General features: G+C 48.5%; 1 protein-coding gene across 4 annotated transcripts; it reads right to left on the minus strand.

Moving 5' to 3' along the window:
- Positions 1 to 1448: 1448 nt before the first annotated feature.
- On the minus strand, positions 1449 to 21888 carry ZBTB21 (zinc finger and BTB domain containing 21). 4 transcript variants are annotated; one of them, XM_042237439.2, is made up of 3 exons: positions 9818 to 21888; positions 7051 to 8635; positions 1449 to 6450 (listed from the first exon to the last, which is right to left on the minus strand). In XM_042237439.2, the coding sequence occupies exons 1-3, from the start codon at positions 9818 to 9820 to the stop codon at positions 5480 to 5482; spliced, it is 2559 nt and encodes an 852-aa protein (XP_042093373.1). In that variant the 5' UTR covers positions 9821 to 21888; the 3' UTR covers positions 1449 to 5479. The 4 variants fall into 4 exon arrangements, with proteins under 4 accessions (XP_042093373.1, XP_027816546.2, XP_042093368.1 ...); XM_027960745.2 differs by having other exon boundaries at positions 1449 to 8635; positions 21786 to 21888; XM_042237434.1 differs by having other exon boundaries at positions 1449 to 8635; positions 17425 to 21888.
- Between the last annotated feature and the right edge of the window lie 2927 nt (positions 21889 to 24815).

The raw sequence follows: 24815 nt of genomic DNA on the forward strand, positions 1-24815 counted from the left end.
CACCATGTGGTCAAAGTGTTGTAGCTTCAGCTTCAGCATCAGTCCTTCCAGTGATTATTCAGGATTGATTTCCTTTAGGATTAACTGGTTTGATCTCCTTGTAGTCCAAGGGACTCTTAAGTCTTCTCCAACACCACAGTTCAAAAGCATCAATTCTTTGGCACTCAGCTTTCCTTATGGTCTTTATTTTGGGGAAGAGGTGGGGATTTCCAAGAGTTGGGCCACTGCCCACTTTTTGGTCTTTACCTTGGAACTGTCATGGTGCCTCTGGGTGTGCCATTTAGCTTGCTGATTGAGGATCAAGGTCTAGTCGAAGTTGACTTGTCTGCCATCTTGGGCCCATTTGATTCTAATGGGTTTATGTTGTGTCCTGAAGTTGTGCCCTGCCCCCCTCCCTCCTGTCAATAAAGGGGCCCAGGGGCTCTACCCCAAGGTTGGGGGCTGATGGTGGCTTTCATTATGTCAATAAAGGGGCCCAGGGGCTCTACCCCAAGGTTGGGGGCTGATGGTAGCCAAGTTCATGCTACAGCAGGCTTTCTATTTAAAGACCTTCTGTGACAACATGGGGAATCATTTTCTCCAGACAATTGCCTTGTAGGAGGTATACCTGCCACTCCACTTCCATGGTTCACAGAGCCAAGATTTGGGCCTCCAGCCAGGAAAATGTTACATGTTGGAGACATGTAATGTCATGGTTTTGCCACCACAAGCGTCTGTTGAGTGTGTGCCCAAGACCAAGGATGCAACGGGAGTGTCACTGTGCCAACCTCAGGAAGCCTGTGATTACTAAGAACAAAGGGCAAACCTAAGCTTTTTTTTTTTAGGAAACAATATTCGGAGGCAAATTGAACAGCAGGGCTAAAGTGGATTAAAATAAAGATTAAAACCACTTACACCTGGTGCAGTATGTTCATAACTTTTAGGCAGAGGTTCCCTAGAAAAGCTAGTCTAGGGCATCAGGCAGGGAAAACGAAACCTTGAGAAGACGTGAGGGCAAGCCCAGGTGAGCGGAACTAGCCTTGATCATCCCAGCTCTTCACTTAAGCTAACATTTTAGAGTGAGCACACCTTGGGTGTTCTGGAAGAGCCTGATTAGAATGACAAAGGACGTTATGTGGAATCCCTTAAAACGTGAAACAAAACTAGGGTGCTAAACACGTCCTTTTTAATGCATTTATCCCCACAATCACATTAAAAACTACCCTTCTGGACAGTAAAGAAAAAGGTGGACAGGCAAAGACTTCCGCTTATGGGGTTTTATTATGCATCTGTGGTGCCCGAATGACTTAAGCTTTACGAGCCACCTGGAGCAGTGGGGAGATGAAATCTCTCTCACAGCTCTTACGTGGGTGGCTACTCACACTCCCCAAGTAGAAGAAAGGGCTTTATCTCAGCTTCCATAAACTATTGTATCCTTCAAGTCCAAAACATACCAATGAGACCACAACTCAAAACAAAATACAGTACAAATTTATTGACTCCACTCAATCTTAGTTGAGATTTAAGCAAAGTAAACAGACAACTGGATACAAAGAAGCAATGGCTTAACATTAGGTAGAATCCTATTTTACTATGAATTTTCAGTCCAAAAAAGCTTATTCCTAAATAAAACTGAACAATGATTTCTCTGCTGAGGCATATGAAACAAAATACACACAGTTATAAAACCACATTTGTTGTTCTTTTAGCAATAAGCATTTATTCAATGAAAATTTTGAAACAGTCTTGGATTAATGTCAAGAAGAAATTATCACTTTTGCAAATTAACCAGGTACAACTTTGTGGAAAATCTGGACAGCACGAATAAATGACTAAAGAGCACTGAATTCAATGCTTTTAAAGATATACAGTAAAATACTTTGGTTCCCAAATGACTGCCTCTAAATGGAATTTTTTAAAAACCTGACATTGACTCATTTTTTCTCCTCTAGAATCTAAAGACAGACCATGAGTTTTCTCCAGTCACGTGGCAACGTGACGTCCTGGCGCATACCCGGGAAGCACACCAAAAACTATGCAAACGCCAAACTCCTTAAAGTGCTAAAGCCACAAGAGAAAAAACTATGTGTAAAACTTAAAAAAAAGCCAGTGTTAAAGAACTTATTAAAGAATATGTGCTAGCATTATTGAAATCAATAATGCTTTTCACAATTATTGCAAAAAACATCAAAGAGACTTCAGAAATTGACAAACTGACTTGTAACATTCCAATATTAATTAGTGCAATTTATAAAGAAACCTGTTACAAATGACATGTAATTATTTTTGCAGTAAGAAATGAAAATAACACACACACACACACACACACACACACACACACACAGTTTGAGGGAACAAAGGCCGACTTGGACCCGTCCATTTCTGTCACTCCCTCATCCGACCACAGAGTTGGCCTGAACACACCTCTTTTCTCCACCGAAGGGCACATTTTATTCCGGTCTCAGTTACTACTCTTAGCACCCATGGGTGCTGTGTGTGGACCAGATGATCACGGATTAAGTGCTGGGGTTATATTTTTTAAGAGAAGGCTGGGATGATCTGTTCCCAAACAGAAAACCAGGAACCACATCCATCTCACTACAGATGCAGACAACATCACTGCCAAACTGTTGGTTGTATATTTCGACAAAGTTATAAACGCATATTAACCATAGCCAGTTCTAAAAGTGAATAGTCTCTTACTCTTTAAATATTTTTACTATAAAAAATGTACAAGATTTGTTACCTCCATTACTTATTTTGATAAAAATGCCCTTTTTGTGGTGTTCCTCCCTCCCCCCAAATGAAGAAAATGATCAGATAACAAGTTTTCAGATTAACAAAGAATATATTAAAACATCTGACATTCTTTCCACAATTGCATAAAAAGGCAGGCATCCTGAATACATACAAAGGAGTAAGGAGCTTTCTACACTTCCCAAAATTAATTACAGTCAGAAAAAAAAAAAGATTTTCAAGAATATCTTTCCTAGCTAACGCATTTCAGTATGAAAAGACCAACTTGTCTTATACCAAGTATTTGCCCACTGGCTGAGTTAAACATTCTTAAAAAAACACTTTACTGCATAAAGCAATTTATCTGTCTTTCATTATTTTACATCTTAACATTTAAAATAGTCAAATGAGAGGAAGCCTTTTTTTTTTGACCACCAAAATAAACTCTTCCAAGCCTAATGCTTTTAAGGTACAGTATAAAAAGTAATAGAAAAACCAGAACTGCATTATAAATGTTTTTGGTTCAAAATTTTATTTGAAAACTTATGTTCCTTGCCTAGACAAAAATGTGGACAAGACAAAACACTGGCAATTTTTAAAATCTAACAGATATGCAGAGCCTATATTTAGATCAAAAATATTTTTTTTTTTTTTACTAATTAATGTTATTAAAAAATCTTCAAAAATGTAGCATAAAGGTTCAAGTCCTGGGATACTGAGTTTACAATGTCAAGATCCCATGTATCAGGGAATTATCCACCTAGCCTCCAGCAGCCATAAGTAAGCATTACTCTGAACGGAACTATCTTCTTTTGAAGTGATAGCTACCAGGGTGTTCAGAGTAAGAAATACCACATTATGCAGGGAATGAATTCAACGAACAATATATCTATCCTAATGTTTCACAGAAAACCACATGCTCTTGCTTTGTCTTTAAAACGCATAGGTTTGTTCAAAGAAATCTAAAGATGGCAATAATCAGTAATGGCAACTTAATTTTATTTTCTCCATCAAATTTAAGAACCAAAATAGGAAGGGGACTTTTGATAATTTCCAAATGAAAGAATAAAAAGCAAAATTTCACATGTAGTTTCTACAATGTACAAAGTCAATTAGAACTTTATAAAAATGCTTGTTTCAATAAAAAAGTAAGAATCTCTTTCCTACTATTGGTATGGAATGCGGGTTATGAGACTATGACTAGACTTCTGCCAGAGGACCAGTTTAAGTACTTGGTAGAGTATTTCTCAGTCACAGTAGTTGATTTTCTTATCTGAAAGAAGAGCTTGCAAAAAATTAATAAACTTGGAGGCTTTACCATCAAGGTCCATCATTACTTTGAAAGAATTTAGGGGTTTTGACAATATTCCTACTTTTATGTACCTCACTTCCCCACCCCTGCCAATGAAATAAAATTCTTTTCCTTTTTAAACATCCCAACGAATTCTGGACTATACCAACTCAAAGGCTTTAAATTACAACTTACACAAAATAGGAAAACAAAAAAAGCCCAAGTGCTATGGGCCAAAATAAGTAGCAAAATAAGTAATAACTAATTGTGGACCCTTGAGAGTACTTTCATACATATTTATGAAATATTCAGCAGTGCCTTAAAGAAGGATGGTTTCACTATGGACATTTTACCACTGTAAACTCCAAAAAATCTTAACAGAAATCACAACACAAAGAGGCAGGAAAACTGATGACTGTACAGGTTGTTCTTGAAAAGGGTGTGGAGACTGCGGTGTGGCTCCTCCCTCTGCTTCAAGTCTCTGAAAGTGAACAGTAATTCGGGATTTAGAGCAGCTGCACTCACTCTGGGGGGTGCTGTGTAAGTACATGTCCTGACCTTACCTGTTATACTAACATTAAATTCAAAATTTGTGCCGTATGCTGTTTTCTGGCCCCAATATACGCAGTTTCAATCTGTGATGGCACAAACCCGGGGAAGCAAACCTGCACAGCCCTTCAATGCTGGTCTGAATTCAGGGCCCTGGTGGGTGCTCTGACCACCACGCCCACCACCACCAAAGCTTTAGAAGCAAAGGTGGACAGCTTCCAGAAATCTCCATGCTTTCCTTTCCTGAGTCTTCCATCACTAATTATATGAAATGACCCAAGAGCAAGTTTTTTGTTATTTTATATAAACCTAAGTATTACTATTGCTGATTTAAATTTCTCACGATTTTCATACAAAAAAGGTTCTAAATAACCACAAAATACCAAATATTTATTTTTTATCAAGTGTCAGGATATCTTATTAAAAGTTGAGGTTTATCTTTTTTTAATTTTATTGCTGAAGTACTCTAGGATCTTAATACTGCAAACTACTCCACTTTGTTCTGATATGTTTGGACTTGAGAACATGGCTAAGATGTACAAACTTAGGTTTCTTCATAGAATCTAAAGAAGAAATACTTTCATAGTGTTTCAATAACTGCAAATCAGTAAGAAAAAACCAAACCACCTCAAGTAGATTATACTGATACCATGGGATGAGGAACCATGCAAACAACCAAGAACAAACTTCCACAGTAATAAAGGCATTACTGTAAGGTCCAGAAGCACAAGGCTTTGGGGAGTTTTCCTAGGTTGAATAAGGACATTTCTCATTAATATCAGTTTACCTCAAACTTATATTCAAGCATAATAATTTGCAACCTTTATTATTCTTTTTTAAAAAATAAGTTGTTTCTTATGACACAGTTCACGATTCGGGCTGAAGCCTGGAGACCAGTGCTTGCCTCCAGGGCTGAGAAGTGTTTCAGTTGTGCGTCTGCTCGTGGCTCCAGAGGCTGAAGGCCGTCTTGAATGTCCTGTGGCAGAGCTTACACATGAACTGTCTTTTAAAAGTGATGGCGGAGAGGGGGGGCGCGTGGTAGAACAGCGTGTCTGACTCTCGGGGCGCGAACAGCTTGTCGGCGGTGGGAGTGGGGGTTTCGGGCAGGCCTGTGGGGCTGTCGGGCTCCAGGGGCTGGATCTTGGGCAGCGGTGGGGGCAGCGGGGGCGGTGACGGGGAGCCGGCGGGGCCCGGGCCAGCCTCGGGTTCCCGGTGCGCAGGGTCCTCAGAGGCCTGGGCCATGTGGGACTGGAAGTGGCTCCAGAGCCGGAAGTTGGTGCGGAAAGCCTTGTTGCAGACGTGGCAGATGAAGGGCTTCACGGAGCACAGCAGCTCCTGGTGCCGCTCCAGCTGCTTTGGTGCCGGGAAGGTCTTGCCGCACTTCTCGCAGGGCCACAGGTCCTTGGGGGCCGCGCCAGCCTCGGGTGCCTCCTCCTCGGCCTCCTCCGGCGGCTCCTCTTTGACCTGGATCTTCAGCGGCTTGGAGAGGCTGAGGTCCTCGGGGAGGCAGGTGGAATCTTCGGAGTCAAAGTTCACAGGCTCAGGGCCGCGGCCGCCCCCCGAGGGGTCATCTTTGGCGGCAGTGGCCGCAGGGTCGGCTCGGCCAGGCTCGGGCAGGACAGGGGGCCGGGCAGGGCCGGTGGCCTCGCCGTTGAGGTCAGGCCGGGGTGGGGAGGTGCCGGCGGCCGGGGCCATGCTGTTCTGATTGTGCACTTCCACCTGGTGCCGCCAGATGCTGAAGGCCGACTTGAAGGTGCGCATGCACTCCAGGCACGTGAGCTTGCGGAACTCGCACTTGCCCTCGTGCTCGCGCTTGAGCTCGGGCGAGAAGAACCTGAGGCTGCAGTAGGGGCACACGGTAGCAGTGCGGCACAGGCGCTCGTGGTTGCCTTGCTCTAGGAGAGAAGAGAGCTTGGCGTTACAGAGGCGGCACAGATAGAGCTCCGGGCCGCCCGCTGCGCCCCCGGGGGCCACGCGCTCCCTGGGCCGCGTGGCCCTGGCAGCCCCAAGGGCCTTCTCCCCCGGGTGCATCTTCACGTGCTGCTTGAGCTGGGAGAGGAAGCGGTAGGCCTTCCCGCAGGCCGTGCACACATACGCGCCCTTGGCCCGGGAGCGCAGGCCCCGCTTGAGGACCTGCGCTGGGGAGCCGCCAGGGCCCTGGAAGCCCGGCCGGCCGCGCCGCAGCTTTAGGATCAGCGCCTTCTTGATCTCCCGCTCTCGCACAATATCAATGAGCTTCCTCTGGAACTTCTCGTCCAGGACAGCGTGGGAGCTGGCGGCCGGAGCCGGATTTTTCACCACACCGTGCTGCGTCTGGCAGTGCGTCCACACTTTGAAGTTGGTGTGAAAGCGCTTGTGGCAGATGTCGCAGGCGTACGGCTTCTCGGGGTTGTGGTACATGTTCACGTGCCGGTGCAGGCCCGCCGTGGATCTAAAGATTTTAAGGCAATGTTTGCATTTAAACTTTTTGTTTGGTCTCGTGCCCTCCAACTCACCGAATTCGTCTTTGTTCAAGTCAGAGCCTGGGAAGTCGGCCTGGAGGGCAGATGGGCTCAAGCCCTCCTCGCGGGGGTCTCCCGAGCCCGGGGAGCCTGGGCTCTCAGCTTTGGGCTGCTTGGCCGGCAGCCTCCTGTCGGTCTGGAACCGCCTCTTAGCCGGGAGTCTGCTGGGGTCTTTCCGGTCGTCTTCTGTCTGTAGGGCCAGGTCTCTCGTGGCGGCCGCGGCATCCCCCACAGTGACGCGAATGATGTCGCATGGCTCTGGGGGGCTGCGCGGCTCGGCCTTGACCCGCACCTCCGGCCCCGGGGGCGCCCCCGGCCGCTCAGCCGGCTGAGAGGCGCTGAAGGACCTGAGGCGGTGAGGCTGAGGGGCAGGGGCCCGGGCGTCGGGGGCCACCGTTTCGCCCCCGTCCTTGGAGGGCGGCCTCTGAGAAGAGAAGGCGCAGAGCACGCTGCCCGCCACATCGCCCGAGCCCGCGCCTGGGGGAGGCTGCAGCTCGGCAGTGGGCGTGTACACGGGGACTTGGCTGTCCATGGACAGCGACCGGCGCAGGAGGCTCTTGACAAGCGGGCCGCTGCGGTCCACACCCTGGGCCCCCGGCGCCGGCGCCCCGGCTGGGATGACCAGCCCCAGCCTAGAGTAATACAGCAGGTTCCGGTCCTCGCCCGGCCCACTGCCCCGGCCCGCCTCCTTCAGCAGGAAGGGCGTCTCGGGTGAGCCCCGCAGGGACAGGACGGGCGGCCGCGGGCTCCGCAGCGCCAGCTCCACGGCCACGCCTTTGGGGAGCAGGGCGCTGGCGCCTGGCCTTTCGTCCACGGCCGCCCGATCCAGCGGGGGCTTCGAAGGCGGTGCCGCGGCCCGCTTGGCCAGGCCGCTCCGGCTTGGCTCCTCCGAAGGCCCGGCGAGCTCGGGCGGCCTCGCCAGAACCGCGGGACCATCTTTTGGCCAGGTTTTTTCAGCTGGCGCCACGTGGTGCGGGGGCTCTGTGGGTTTGGGGCCGGGGGGCTTACTGGCGTTTGCCTTGACCGCGATGCTGGGGGAGGGCCGGGGAGGGTGGCTCAGCTCAGAGATGTTCTGACTCCCAGCTTTCCCGGGGGCTTCGTTCCTGCTCTGACAAACGATGACACTTCTCTTTTGAGAACTGTTCTCCTCGTCCTCGGTGATAGTCTTCTTTCTGTTGGGACACGTGGGAAAGGGGGCCTGGGGTGTCTTGGAGGCAATGTTGGTCAGGAAGGAGATGCCCAGGCTGTAGCCGAGCTCCTGCACGGCAGCCAGGCTGCTCTTCTCCACGAACAGAGACGAAGAATAGATGTAGTTGAGCACATTGTCGAAAGCATCTGGCTCACAGAAGTCCAGCTGGAATACAGTCTGTGCCTCGTTCTCCTTGTTGGTGAACAAGCTCTGGAAGTACTCACTGCTGGCAGCCAGGACGTTCTTATGAGCTCGGAACTTCTGGTCACCGACGATCAGGAGTGCGTCACACAGCTGCCCCTTGAGCCGCTCCTCGTTGAGGGCGCTGAGGAGAGAGATGGCGTGTGCTGGGTTGATGTAGTGCAGCAGCCCCTCCATGCTCGGCCTTATCTGAAAGACAGATAAAGTCACTGTGAACAAGGCCGGGCGACGCTCCCCCAGGGGAGGGCTGCTCAAGGGCAGGGAACAGCAGCTGTCTTCTCACCGGTGTCAATATTTAGCAGACTGTGGCCTGACAAAAACTTTCTGGATGAACAATCTTATTTAAATAACACAGAAAATACAAAGAAACAAGTATCACAGCTTAAATAGGTCACCGATCATTAAAACTGACAAACTTGAGGAACTAAGTCTCTGTAACAACCCATTTCATACCATCGAAAAGGCAGCTAGAACCTGGCAGGTATGTAGAGAAGCAATATTTGAAAACAAGGTTTATTATTTAGGGCCCTTATGCATTTGATGCTTAATTCTATTCCTTATTAGATCAGAGAGTAAGTATGTAGTACCAAACCCTATAAAGTCCACAATTCTTGAAGGAAACAGTTTTATTACTCGAGATGAATAAACACAATGTGAATTAACAATAGGCTGTAGAGGTTGCAAAAAACAGATAAGAATTTAGAAAGACAGAAATCATTTAACTAATTACTACTGCATCAAAGTGTTTTTAAAAAGTTAGAAAAAATATCATACAGAAAAGTTTCTTTAGTTTCTTATGCTGAACACCATGTAATCCGAATACTAATTCTTACCAAATTACACTTTCAACAATAACACAGTGGAAACTTTAGCCTGGAACTAAACTTAATTATACTGATTCTAAACCTAAGGGGTCTGACTTGAGATTTCACCGAGACTCTTCAAGCCTGAAGGTGAGATCTTAAGGCCTAGTGGCTGGGTGCTGGCTCTGCCCTCGTGGTCAGCTAGTCTCTGGGATCACCAGGTCCCTCACATGGGACGGTAACAGCCGTGCCCTCCTTTAGGGCTGCTTGGAAAATTAGACGAGCCTGTACCTCAACCTGCAAACGTGCCATTAATTTTCACAAATTGCAGGGTTACTAGACATTTAATTCAGAATAAAAGCGTCTAGATTAACTCCTGATGAAGATGAAGCCATTTCACACAGAGACGATGCTTGACTCTCCAAATCTTTCTCTCAGGCAGCTGCTGCTATAACATCTCATCTCTCTGGGCTGGTTTTACAATGCCATCTCTTCTTTACAATACTTAAGACATGTATTTTTATATAAAATGGATTCAGAGTAACTAAGATTGTTCAGAGAGTCTTACCATTCTCTAGAGGGCAAACTATCGATACGCAGACATGGCACCCAGCACACCGGCAGGTTCTCCTCCGGCTTCAAAGGGTCAGCTTTTGCTGGCTACCCAGCCTCTGGTCAACAGTTGGTCAACAGCCTCTTGGTATCCCTCTAGAGACACCAAGGGAACATTTCATGCAAAGACGGGCTCAATAAAGGACAGAAATGGTAGGGACCTAACAGAAGGTGAAGATATTAAGAAGAGATGGCAAAAATACACAGAAGAACTACATAAAAAAGATCTTCATGACCCAGATAACGACGATGGTGTGATCACTCACCTAGAGTCAGACATCCTGGAATGCAAAGTCAAGTGGGTCTTAGGAAGCATCATTATGAACAAAGCTAGTGGAGGTGATGGAATTCCAGTTGAGCTATTTCAGATCTGAAAGATAATGCTGTTAAAGTGCTGCACTCAATATGCCAGTAAATTTGGAAAACTCAGCCGTGGCTACAGGACTGGAAAAAATCAGTTTTTATTCCAATCCCAAAGAAAGGCAATGCCAAAGAATGCTCAAACTACCACATAATTGCACTCATCTCACATGGCTAGCAAAGTAATGCTCAAAATTCTCCAAGCCAGGCTTCAACAGTACATGAACAGAGGACTTCCAGATGTTCAAGCTGGATTTAGAAAAGGCAGAGGAACCAGAGATCAAATTGCCAACATCCATTGGATCATTGAAAAAGCAAGGGAGTTCCAAAAAAAAAATCTACTTCTGCTTTATTGACTACGCCAAAGCCTTTGACTGTGAGGATCACAACAAACTGTGGAAAATTCTGAAGGAGATGGGAATACCAGACCACCATACCTGCCTCTTGAGAAATCTGTATGCAGGTCCAGAAGCAACAGTTAGAACTGGACATGGAACAACAGACTGGTTCCAAACAGGAAAAGGAGTACATCAAGGCTGTATATTGTCACCCTGCTTATTTAACTTATATGCATAGTACATCATGAGAAATGCTAGGCTGGATGAAGCACAAGCTGGAATTAAGATTGTGGGCAGAAATATCCATAACCAACCCACTCCAGTGTTCTTGCCTGGAGAATCCCAGGGACAGCGGAGCCTGATGGGCTGCCATCTATGGGGTTGCACAGAGTCGGACACGACTGAAGTGACTTAGCAGCAGCAGCAGCAGCAGATATGCAGATGACACCACCCTTATGGCAGAAAGCAAAGAAGAACCAAAGAGCCTCTTGATGAAAGTGAAAGAGGAGAGTGAAAAAGTTGGCTTAAAGCTCAACATTCAAAAAACTAAGATCATAACATCTGGTCCCATCACTTCATGGCAAACAGATGGGGAAACAATGGAAACAGTGACAAACTTTATTTTCTTGGGCTCCAAAATCACTGCAGGTGGTGACTGCAGCCATGAAATTAAAAGACACTTGCTCCTTGGAAGAAAAGCTATGACAAACCTAGACAGTGTATTAAAAAACAGAGACATTACTTTGCCCACAAAGGTTCATCTAGTCAAAGCTATGGTTTTTCCAGTAGTCATGTATGGTTGTGAGAGTTGGAATATAAAGAAAGGTGAGGGCTGCAGAATTGATGCTTTTGAACTGTGGTGTTGGAGAAGACTCTTAAGAGTCCCTTGGACTGCAAGGAAACCAAACCAGTCAAACCTAAAGGAAATCAGTCCTGAATATTCATTGGAAGGACTGATACTGAAGCTGAAGCTCCAATGCTCTGACCACCTGATGTGAAGAACTGACTCATTGGAAAAGACCCTGATGCTGGGAAAGATTGAAGGCAGGAAGAGGGGACGACAGAGGATGAGATTATTGGATGGCATGGCTGACTTGATGGACATGAGTTTGAGCAAGATCCCGGAGTTGGTGATGGACATGGAAGCCTGGTGTGCTATTTTGCATGGGGGTCCCAAAGAGTCGGACACAACTAAGAGACCAAATTGACAGGCTCTGTGGTTTTCGGCAGAAGCCACAGAGGCTGCCACCTGGAGTGACCAGTGTCTGGTGGCCCCAGGTCTCCCTCCCTGCTATGGTGCTGACTTAACTTGACTGTCAGAGGCAAGGCTCTGCTTCCAGGGACGAAGCTCGGAGCCTGTAGCTTGTACATAGATAACTCCCTCGGTCAACCTGCGCTGAGTTGCTGTTCAGTCTTGCCTGGCATCATTTCATCTTGATGGTGAGCACCCAAGAGAGAAACTTTCCCTTCTTTTTTTCTGATAGCCATTTAAATTTCTTCCTTAATCCTACTACACTGTACTCACACATCTAATTATCTGCAAAGAAATCCACCATCATTTACAGAGGTCAGCAGAGGAAAAAAAAAAAAGCTTATAAATGCCACACTCATAACTCAGCTGCATTCTGAGCACTATTTTTAGTGCAAATAATTTTTGAGACAGCTAGTTCAGATGTTGCCCCAGGGACCGAGAGGCTCAGGAGATGCAAAATCAAAAGTCTGGACAAGTACTTTCCAAAAGGGTTGCTTAAAATCAATTTAAAATTGATGCAGTCATCCCTCAGTATCCACAGAGGACTGGTTCCAGGCCCTACGGACACCAAAATCCACAGGCGCTCAAGTTCCTATAAAAATGGTGCAGTATTTGCATATAACCTAAGCACATCCCCCTAAACACTTTAAATCATCTCTAGATACTTACATCAGTGATACGTAACATGATGTAAATGATACTTAGATAGTTGCTGGTGAGCAGCAAACACAAGTTTTGCACTTTGGAACTACCTGGATATTTTTCTTTTTGAATATTTTCCATCTGCAGTTGATTGAGTCCATGGATGTGAACCCCATCGATATGGAGGACTGACTGTACAATACATTCCTTCCTGTGGCTCAGAGTTAATACAGTTTAAATGTCAGTGCTCTAGATCCCCTAGAGGAGGGCATGGCAACTTACTCCAGTGTTCCTGCCTGGAGAATCCCCATGGACAGGGGAGCCTGGTGGGCTACAGTCCATGGGGTTGCAAAGAGTTGGTCATGACTGAGCAACTAAGCACAGCACAGCTCTAGGCTAATGCTCTAGAGCTCTTTGAGCCTCAGTTTTCCCACCTAAAACAACGATAGTATTAATAATGTTACTGTGAGAATTAAAGGAGAAAACCATAATTGCTACCATTTATTCAGCACTTATAACACACTACAGATGGCACCAGGAACTTCACATATCATCCACTTATTCACTCCCTCAACAAAACAGCATTGAGGAGGCCTGGAAGACACATAGGTGGGCCATGAGATCAGCAAGGGTCGAGCACACGGGCAGAGGGAAGACAAGGTGACAGTCAGGCTGCAGCAGAGCTGAGGGAGCTGTGGACGAGGATGCTGAAGGAGTACGGGGAGGCATCGTGCAGGGCTGGCTGGACCACTGGGAGGACTGGACTCTACTAGGGCAGCTGCTGGAAGATTCTGAGCAGAAGAATGACAACCACCTGAATTTTGTTTCAAAAAGATTCCACTGGTTATGCTGCAAAGAATGGAGCACAGGAGAGGCTACAAGCTGGGAAGCCAGCTGAGAGTCCACTGCAGGGACACATGCCAGACCGGATGGTGCCTGGACTGGGGTGGCAGGAGTGGATGTAAAGATAACCATTAAAATTTCTGCAGGACTGACTGCAGAGGATGGGAAGGGGAGGAGGTAAAGATGTCTCCAAGGTTTCTGCCAGAACTGGAAGGATGTCCTTACCTGAGAGGAAGTTTGACCGAAAAACGGGTGCAGAATTTTTTTTGGAATTCATTTAGATATTCTAAACATGCACAGGAACCTCGTCGTTTAATGGACCCTTTGGGGACACCCTTTCCTGCTCCACTTTCCCTACAACCTTTCCTGTGCTTTCCGGGATCGCTTCCCAGATAAACACCTACATCTGAATCCATGTCTCAGGGTCTGCTTCTGGGGGAACCCAAATGAAGAAATCAAGGGACTATGTGAAGATGAAACCAAGTGAGATGTTTTGCGTCCCTGGACAGGAAGCAGTGCTGACCCACACACCATCTGCTCCCTACCCCTACATTTTCTCACTTTTAATTGTTCAGAAAAGTTTCCTTCTTTTTCTCCTTTCCAATTATCATGACCTGTATTTCTGTTCTAAGTAACTGCTTCTCATCCCTAAACCACAGGCTTCTATACTCCTTGGATGAAATAAGGAATTAGGGAAAAGTATCACTGCAGATGGTGACTGCAGCCATGAAATTAAAAGACGCTTACTCCTTGGAAGAAAAGTTACGGCCAACCTAGACAGCATATTGAAAAGCAGAGACATTACTTTGCCAACAAAGGTCCATCTAGTGAAGGCTATGGTTTTTCCAGTAGTCATGTATGGATGTGAGGCTGAGCGCTGAAGAATTGATGCTTTTGAACTGAGGTGTTGGAGAAGACTCTTGAGAGTCCCTTGGACTGCAAGGAGATCCAACCAGTCCCTTCTGAAGGAGATCAGCCCTGGGATTTCTTTGGAAGGAATGATGCTGAAGCTGAAACTTCAGTACTTTGGCCACCTCATGCGAAGAGTTGACTCATTGGAAGAGACTCTGATGCTGGGAGGGATTGGGGGCAGGAGGAGAAGGGGACGAGAGAGGATGAGATGGCTGGATGGCATCACTGACTTGATGGATGTGAGTCTGAGTGAACTCTGGGAGTTGGCGATGGACAGGGAGGCCTGGCGTGCTGCGATTCATGCGGTCGCAAAGAGTCAGACACGACTGAGCGACTGAACTGAACTGAAACATACTACTGTGAACATCTTTTGTGTTTACATTATTAAACTCATTATTTACACCAACCTGAGGAGGTTGTACTATCTGATCACCGTTTTACAGCTGAGAAAACCAAGGCACATGAGGTTAGGTATCTTGCTCAAGTCTGCACAGACAGTGAGGAGCAGAGCAGAACTCTCACCAGATGACCTGGCTCCAGAGGCCATGCAAGATCTCCACCCACATACCACCCTACCTCTAGCTCCCTCTCTTAGTTCTCACATAAACATCTGAAATAGGCACTGCCATCATCCCTGTCTCACCAAGCAGGGAACCCAGACACCAAGAGTCGGGGGCAGTGTGCCGAAGGTCACCCCCTCAGCTGACAGTGGGCTGGGAGCCTGGCCCCAGAGCCTGCACTTAGTCATCATGCTGCACGCTCCTCATGGCTGGGCGCCTGTCTAGTGTGTGCTAGAACTGGCCAGACAGGGAGGCTGTCAGTCTGACAAGCATGGTCCTGCCTGCCTCTCAGCCTTGCGTGGGAACAGGACAAGTCGATCCCTCACACACTCCGGTGTGTAAGCGCAGGCAGCAGGGTGCAGAGGTACACATGGGAGCAGAGGTGAGGCACTGGGTCCAGGTGAGAGGAAGGTTGGGGAGGCATTCCACAGTAGAAGTTTCCTGGAGAAGCTGACGTCAGAAAACGTAGGAGGCAGGAAGGATGGGTGGAGGACATATCAAGGACAGGAGCAGTGTGTCCAATATACAGAGACAAGACCAAGTGCCTGGGGGAAGCAAAAGACACATGTAGGGGAGGGCAGGTGATGAGGCTGCGGAGCGGGTGGAGGCATGAGGCCCTGGGCGCATCAATAAGGCCCCTCTGGGGTCACTGGAGGACAGTGACCCCTCCCATCCTCTTCAGGAAACAGACCAAGGGTTCTGGGTGCTGGGGTGAGAGCGGCACACAGGCACAGCAGCACAGACTCCTCACCGTCTTGCAGAAGCCCTTGCTGTCACCTTTCCATTCAATCACCAAAGCTTAACAATGGAGCCCCTTCCTGGTCTAGAGGCAAACAGTGATCATTGTGGACTAGTGCTTTCATGACACGGTAGGTATACTCATTGAGCATAAGAATTTTATTAAAAATATAAAATGCTACACTAAGAATGCAGGCAACAACAGGGATCATGACTACTGAGTGTCATGAGATAATCAAGATTAGGGTGACAATCACATCCTTGGTGGCTGGTGGATATGCAGGCTGAACTCTCAAAACCACCTGCCTTTTCAGCTCTTTGGCCTCAGATAAGGCTAGTTTTGGTGCCAGAGGTACTTCCTCCTTCGTAACTCTGCTGACTTATCAAGCCCTAATCTCTCAGTATGTTTTAACTGTGGACACACAGGGCATCCTGGGTCTGATGACTCTGATGTAGACATGTGCTGTAACTCAGCCCCTCCCTCCACTGCTCATCTCTGGAGTCCCCAGTGCAGGAGCGCCAGCCACTGCTGCAGTCACGGTGGAAACCTTGGCACTGTTACAAGAAAAGTGGGTGAAACAGGGAAGAAAAGGTCCCTCCCCTATGGAAAAAACTGGGGGGAAATCCCCCAGGAAAACCAGATTCTAAAGCAGGGCTGGCTTGCTTACCACTTGGATCCTTGAACAGAAATCTTCCCAAACTCTGCCTGAATTGTTTCTATTTCATGTTGTTTCCTGATATTTCAAAATGAGGGAATCTTTACAGTTAACACTCCATGGCAGTCACTACAGCTCCATGGGAAAGACTTTCAAAGTCATCTACTTGTCTCAAATCCTGGCTTTGCCACCTATTAGGTATCTACCCTTGTAAAGATCACTTGACCTGAGTACAAGTTTCCTTAACTTGTTCAATGAGACTAACAGCTGCCCACCCTATGGGATTCTTATGAAGGACAACGAACGCAGTATGTCTGCAAGTTTCCGGTACATACAGTATTTCCTGTCTGCAAGCTGGCACTTGACTTCATCCTTCTCTTCCTTTCCTGAAAGTTTCCACAGTAGGAAAGACACATAAGGATACAAAAAGTGCTATGAGAAGAATGATTTCAGCAAGCAGTCGACTTGGCCCAGGGGTGGGAGGGTCCATGAGTGAATGCTGGGGATGTGAGTAAAGATGGGGACTCCGTGCTCACTGGATGGTTATGTTACCACAGACTCCACTCTTCACTGTATTGTAGACATTTTCCAGAAACATGCATCTAACAGTGCCAGGGCTTCAAAACCCCAGAAGCCCCTGGACTGAAGTTCCAATTCCCTAGAAAAGCTTCAATGCCCTTCACAACTGGATTCCAGAAAACTACTTCATACCATCACCTCAAAGTCCTCAGGGACCGTGTGCTAAGACAGAGAATCCATATCTTAATATAAGTTGATTCAATGCAAATAATTCCCTCTTTATACCAACTGCAGGAAGCTAAGATTTCTAAGGAGATGGAGTAAGGGTAGGCACTTTTGGACTATAGAACATTCTGGGGCTATAAACAAAAGAAAGCAAAGCAGAGCTAACACGCAGATAAAAGGAAACTGGGAGTAGATAAGGGCCGGGAGATGAGGAGGGGCCACATAACCTCACACCAACCAGCTTCCGAGTTCTGGAGACTAACACCAGACTGGCGTCAGAGCTAAAGGTACACTGCAAATCAAATTTACTCCTAGACTAGTCCATAAAACCCTTGCTACCAGTTCTGTAGGGAAATATCTCTTTACATCCAAAACATTAATGTGAAACTGAACTCTGGGCACACGATGCTTTGGAATGTTGGAGATTGCTTATATAGTCCTACAAAGCAAACAGAAAAACAAAGCACCTACATTTGACTCTGGAATATAAACACACACTGTTCACCTCACAGTCTTACCTCTGGGTTCAGCCTTGACTCTCCTTGATTTCACTGTGAGATGGTGACAGGAAGCGGCTCTGAGGTGAGATCTAATCATGGCTCACTTGGAGATAACGCAGACATCCAGACACCATTGACAGCTCCTCGGATTTCAAAGCGGGCCTGGCTGATCTGACCCTTGGAGAGCAATGATGTCACTGCCTTGGGTCCCATTTCCCACATGCTCAGTCTCCCTAGAGAGGGTCTGATCTGGTCTAAAGGTGTGCGCTTGGCCACGACCAGGAGGAGGCACCTCGGCGACTAAAGCAGCCTCCTGCTTGGTGCTGGCCGCTGGGCAGCCAGTCGTCCTTGCACTGGAGCGCGCCATCCTGAGTGGTCTGTCAGGCCTTGCTCAGGGCTGGCTAAGCCTGGTAGGAAACTCTCTTTTGGAAAGTGGGCTCAGAACAACAAAGGCAGAACTGAGCGGAGCCGGTGCATCTCAGTCACAGCCTGAAAATGCAGCCTGCGGCACCCACGATCCAGACTCCTGCAGTTACCCTGGTTTCATCCTTCCTGGCCCCATTCTTCGTTTTCCCCTTCACTCCCAAGAGCAACCCTCCACTTTTAAAGTCAATTTCTTTTTCTATTTAAGCTGGTCTGTCAGTTTCTGCTCTTGTTACAAAAGGACCCTAACATATTTTCAAGTGGTATTAGGTTCTTCCCATCATGCTCTCCAAATCCACCTTTTATTAATACTGCTGCCAGACTGGCTTCTTAAAACACAGCTCTGATCATTCCCTGGATGTGCGCATTAAGTATTACTATCATTAATTCAGCTTATTTACTCAGCTCCTATTATGTGCAAGGCGCAATTAGACATCAGGAATACAGAGGTGCATAAGACAGACAAGGCCCCCATTTTCTTGTGGGGTAAATCAGACAGTGAACAAGGAAACAAGGTAACTCTGACTTTGTTAAGAGCTACAAGGAAATAAACAGAGTGCTAGGACTTGGGGGAGTAACCAGGGTTCGCAGAAGATGGTCGGTAAATGCCTTGATGTCATGGCTTACCTGACACCTAAGACCTCGGTAAAAAATAAAACGATGAAAACAATGGCTCTTCATAGGTTAAAACGCAAAATTTTAAAAACATGGACTTCAGGATTCTATCAATCTGGTTTCAAACTACTTTTAAAATTCTCTTTGCTTTAGTTATTGCCTTGTGATAACTTCCTGCTTCAGATACTTTGTCTCTGAGACATGACCTGCAGGTCTCACCTCTTCTATTATCCAATTTACAGTGTCCCAGCCCTCCTCTGACCCCTCCCCTGACACTGCTCAGCTGAAGCTCACTCACTCTTCCAAGCTCAGCTCAAGGCCCATTTCTCCCATTAAGCCTTCAGTCATGGGCTGTCCCACAAGGTCTAACCCCAGCCCCTCAGAATGTAAGTGGATATGGGGACAGGGTCCCTTAAGAGATCAGAAGTTACAACGAATCCTTAAGGGTGGGCCCTAAGGTCCCCCCAAATGGGGTGGTGTTTCTGTAAGAGGTGGGGATAAGGACACAGACATGGAGACTTTGTAAATACAGAGAAGACGACCAGCCACAAGCTGAGCAGAGAGGCCTCAGGAGAAATCGACCCTGCCAAAGCCTTCATCTTGAATGGCTCCAGAATGGGGTTCAAGGCCCCTGATCTGTGGTGCTCTGTTATGGCCACCCTAGATCACTACTCTATACACACCTTCCTGGACCACTGCTGTCTGCATTGAGCAAACACCTTTCAACTCCAGTATTATCCCACAGTGTTTCTTCAGTGCCGCGTACTGTTAGCTGTCTGTTCCCCCAGCAGAACTGGAAGCTATTTAAGGGCTAAGACTCTATTTAATGTCTTTTGACACTCTTCACAATGCCCAACACAATATCTTACACAGCAATAAATATTTGTTGATTTTTCTGGACTCTGACACTCTAATTAGATGCAGGAGTAGAAACTGTGCCTTTTATTTGTTTTCCTAAAGCAGAGCTAGTCCCATCAGTGCCCTTTAGAATACTGTATCGATTTTTCTATTGCTCCCTAGATAAAACCCAACCAAACTCTCCAGACTGGCACACCAGAGTCTTCATATTCTGATCACAGTTCACCTCCCCACCCCTCCTGGACAGCATGCAGATGAGCATTTACCCTACCCACTGTCTTTCTTACCTTTCCTTCACTGGTAGAACTTCTACAGGCCCAAATGTCATTGCCTCTGCAAAGCTCCACAGATGGCTCCTGGCCAGGAGCTCAGCCACCTAAGCCACCACAGCACCTCATCTCTTCTTCAGTAACAGCTATTTTAAGTTACCTGCCTCCACATCTACCCTCTCATGAGAGTCCATGAAAGGAAGAACACTTGTTTTTAGCTGTGTATTCCTAATGCTTCATGCAGGTCCAACAAGTGCCTCCTGGACAAAGAGCCAAACCATCAGGAAGGCTCGAGACCTGGGCTGGGCCAGGAGAGTTGCAGGTGGCAGCTATCTTTGCTTTTGGTATGAGTGGTTGTGGCCTTAAATCCCACCAGCCAATGACTCCCAACTCTGTACTCCTGCTTAGACTTCTCAGGACTCTTCCATTACAGGATATGCCCCTTGTCCAGTACCCTGACTCTGACCCCCACATCTGCTGGTCTTCACATATTCCATTTAGTTTGGTATGCTGCCAACCAGCAAGTCTCTCAAACTAGAAACCTCTTCTCTTTCCGACAGGGCAGTGACCCAGCCTGTCAAGCCCTGCTCATAAACAGCTCTAGAGTCTGCTCTCCTCAACCCCACTGACATTGGGACCAACTGAAATGGTCCCTCAGTCATCTCCCGCTAACCCAGACACTCTCTCAATAACTTGGCCCCTCCTCTGTTAAACACCTAATATGCCCTGCCGTAAACTATCTTAAGTTCCTCTAAGGTGGGGGTCATAGCCTTTCCAACTTCTATTTCCACAGAATGAAGCACATTAAACGTGGGATAGTGTTAACAGGAAGAATGAATTAAACCTCAAGTTATTTTTAAGTAAACCAGTGCCCCAAATTTCTACTTTATTTTTTAACATCGATATTTAGTGATTCTCAATGTAATGGCTATTACTCATTAAAGTGGATGAAGGATTTAACTCCAAGCATCGGAGGGTAAAAGGTCTCGAAAATAACCGTCAAGGAGAAATCTAAAATGGATTAACCCACTTTCTTCCAAACAAGGAACCAGTACACAACGGAGGCTCCGTCTGGATGACTCAGGGACAGCGTTATGAACACTCATGGATTCTGCTGAACATGCTGGTGCCCTCAGACGCTAGTCGTGAGCCGCTCCTGACCTTCGGCACCAAAACCCCTAGGCTGCTAGACCGTGCGGCGTCTGGTTAACGCTTCCCCCACCTCCCACTGCCAGGCCATCCAGCCGGAGAACCTGTCTCTAAAATCACCCCGCCCGCTAACGTGCTGCTCGAGGGGCTTCTTCCAGCAGCAAAGCAGTGCTGCGGACTGAGTGCGCACCAACCGGGGTGAAGGGCCAGGACCGCGGAGCGTTCCTGTGGTCAAGGGAATGCTCTTCTGTAGTGGGTCAGTGAACTTGCTCCAAGTGAGGGGTCTGGGCGATGAGAGAAAATATGTCGGGGACTCCGGCAGAGGAGGTCTCTGGGGCGGGATCTCCAGCGCGACAGTCGGGACTCAACTCCCCCTTCCCCACCCCAACCCCGCAGGTTGCGGACCAGAGTTTTCTCGATTGGGGGTGGGGGGGGGAATCCACATTCCAGCAGGGACGCTCGCGACCAGCGGTGGAAAGTCAGGGAACCGGGTCCTCCCGGAGGGGTCGATCGGGGGACGCGGCGGGGAGAGCAGTCTACTTGGGTCAATGGTTGGATGTGCCGCTGGCCGCCAGGCGGGGCTCGAGGGGGTGGTGGGGCGGGGGTGCGGGCCGCGGCAGGTGCGGGTTCTCCCGCACCCCAGCTTCCGCGTACGCTCGCGCACCCTGGCGAACACCGGCCGGCTTCCACGCCTGCCCGGCATGGAGCACGCGCCCTCGGCCGGAAGGTACCCCAACCGCCCGGCGGACGGGAGCCCAGCCCGGCGGGGGAAGCCCTGTGAGGGATGGAGCGTGCGCAGTGGCGAGGGCGAGGCCAAGTGCGGGCAAAGAGCATGCGCAGTGTGAAGGCACAATCGGCTACGTGGGAGCCTGGGGCATGCTCGGTGAGAGCCGGGCCCGGCGCACGCGCAGAAGCGCTCAGAACCCGCAACCCGCTGGCGGAGAGAAAAAGGAGGAGAGAGATCACCTCAGAGTTACGTCAGGAAAGGCCGCGTTTTGCGGGGAGGCTATGGCCTCCCACGGGCCCCGCAGTTCCCCTGGGGCGAGGGGCGTGACAGTTACTCACCGGTCTTCAGCCCCGAGGCAGACGTCAGGCCCCTTTCCGCTCACACTCGGCTCGCGCGCGCCGCAGCCGCCGCTGCCGCTGTGATTCCATCCATCTTGAATTTGACGTCATCCCACACCAGGGATGAGGTCATCGCAGGCAGCGCTCGTCACGTGCGCGGCGCTATGATTGGCCACCGGGCCGCGGGGGGGTGGGGCGAGGGAGGTGCGCAGCGCCGGGGGCTGGGCGAGGGCGGGCCTGACGGGAGCCGGGTCGCCGCCACCGCTGCTGCCGCTGCCGCGTCGTCCCGCGCGCGCCTTCCGCTCGAGGTTCTTCCTCCTCCCGCGCCGCCCGCGCCCGCGTCCTCTCCCGGCCCTAGGCGGGGTGCGCGTGCCCCACGGGCGGCCCTGAGGGGAGGCGGCAGCGAAGGCTAGAGGGGGCGCGCATCGCGAGGGCGCACAAGAGGCAGCCCCGGTGGGCTTGGCGCCGCGGGGTCACGCGTCGGTGGGCTGGCCGGCTGGTGCCCCGGGCCCGGCGCGGTGCGCCTGCGCCTCCGCTCGCCCCCTCGAAGGATGGTTCTCCGACGGCGGCGGCGCGGTACCCCAGGTACCTCCAGGTCCAGGTGCCTCCGGTGGCGCAGATGCCCGTGGGGGCACGCGGGCTGCGACCTGCCGAGAAGAACCGACCTGGGCGGTCCGGTCTTGGGTACCACTCAGGGCTGACTTGAGGTGGACCGGCCTCCAGGTTCCTTCCACTTGAACAGGTGGGGGTGGCTGCTCTGTGTTTCAGCCTCCCGCGGCATCCGCTTGTCAGCTGCGCGTTCCCAAACGCCTTCAGCTTTATAGTCATTGACTCAAAGATCAATGGGCAGCTAACTTTTCCCCCCATCTCTTATTAATTCTCATTTGCTGTCTGGTAGAGTGTTGTTTTCTTGTATGAATGTTACAAGCTCGTCAATTAGAAAACTCACTTCACTCACTCAGAACCGGAAAATTAGTGTGACAGAAATGCCAAACTGTAAACACTAAAGAAAGGTTCTGTTGGGCAAGATAAACATACATCTAGATGTGTTCCCCAAAGCCAGAACAGATCAGATTGGAAGGGTGAGGAGACTGCGTTTTGTTTGAGTAGGACATGCCGGATTTTAGTTCCCCTACCAGGGGTCCAGTCTATTCCCCCTGTGGTGGAAAGTCAGAGTCCTAACCTCTGGACCCTCAGGGAGTTCTGGAGACTGCCTTTTAAAGCGATAATTTTTAGGACTGATGTCTTAATTTCTGGATTTTAAACCCATGTTGTTTAACACTTTTCAAAAGTCTTAATTTTCAGATAAAATGTTTTTTAAAGTTGAATTTATGCACATGACCTAAGATAAAATAATTTATGAAATGTTTGAAGAATATGTGTAAGAAATAATCTTGCCTTAGGTTGGCTGAAATGAAAAACGTGTCCCACGTGAACAGCTCTATTGTGAGTTGTTTTCATTCCTCTCATTTTAAGAAGACTCAGTCTCAAAGGAAGGATCTTGCTCCTCAAAGTCTTTGCTGCAACTATTTAAAAACTTTATAAAAGTTTTTTTGTATTTTGAGCTGAATCATGGTTGAGCAAAAAATGGCTTTGAACATAAAAGAACAGTGATTGTAAGTCTTTCAAACGGCCTTGAGTTTTATGGTTCTGTGTGGTTAGGCTGGGTGAGCATGCTTTACAGGTAAGAAAACCTATACCATCTGTGTAGCTAGAGCTAGAAGCTCAGTTGTCTGGTTTTTAGTGTACGACACCAGATGCCAGAAGCAGTTCTCTGCCTGCGTCCCTTCTAGTTGCTTCAGGAGGAGCCATGTTGGTGTCTCCTGTTTAAGAACATTTCAAGGAAAGGGATCTGAGTGATAGGATTGGTGCTGTGGGTGAGAATCTGCCTGCCAGTGCAGGGGACCTGGGTTTGATCCCTGGTCCTGGAAGATTGCACATGCCCCTGAGCAATTAAGCCAGTGCACCAAAACTCCTGAGCCTGCGTGCTGCAGCTACGGAACACTGTGTGCCTAAAGCTTGTGCTCTGCTACAAGAGATGCCATCACAGTGAGAAGTGTGTGCACCACAATGAAGAGTACCCCCCACTTGCTGCCACTAGAGAAGGCCCCAGCAAAGGGACAAAGACCCACCTCAGCCAAAAATAAAACATCAATAAATGAAAATAACAATGACCAATAAAAATCGGGCTTCTCTGATGGCTCAGACAATAAAGAATCTGCCTGCAATGCAGGAGACCTGGGTTCCCTCCCTGGTTTGGAAAGATCTCCTGGAGGAGGAAATGGCAACCCACTCCAGCATTCTGGCCTGAAGAATTCCATGAACAGAGGGGCCTGGCAGGCTGCAGTCCATGGGGTTGCGAAGAGTCGTACACAACTGAGTGACTTTCAGACAGACCAATAAAAATGGGGACACTGCTAAATCCAGCAGAATCTTTCAGTCTGTTCAGCTGGCCCCGTTGGTTTGTGGCTCTACCAATTTCATCTTGAAACCTACTTGTTTTGGCGATGCCTCCTCGTTCCCCTGGATTTTCTTTTTCTTTTTTGGGCCGTGCCACACAACTTGCAGGATCTTAGCTCCCCAACCAAGGACTGAACCTGGCCCCTCAGCAGTGGAAGTGCGGCATCCTAACTACTGGAGGACCAGGAAATCCCCTGCTCTGGACTTTCTACCTACTTGTTTCAGTGGTGCCTCCTCCCCCTGAATTTCCTACCCGTTAATCTGACCTCTGCCCCTTGGCCTTCCCTGTCAGCTCCTCTGCCCAGACCCTGCTCACACTTTGGGTCTCCTGATGTTCTGACCTTGGCCCTCTTGTTCCATTCACCCCATGCCGTCCTGTCCATCCCTGGGACGTGAGCCCAGCTTGTTGAGCCAGAGGCTCTCCCTCATTGCCAGTGTTCGGCCCATCACCAAGTCCACGCCAACCACTTCCTGACTGTTACTCTGATAACGTAACCACGGCCAGTCCAGGAACTTTCTAACTGTCCCCCCAGCTGCCAAGAGGTATCCTTTCAACCCATAGTCATTCTG

Source organism: Ovis aries, chromosome 1 (genome assembly GCF_016772045.2).
Source record: "Ovis aries strain OAR_USU_Benz2616 breed Rambouillet chromosome 1, ARS-UI_Ramb_v3.0, whole genome shotgun sequence".
Taxonomy (NCBI): domain Eukaryota; kingdom Metazoa; phylum Chordata; class Mammalia; order Artiodactyla; family Bovidae; genus Ovis; species Ovis aries.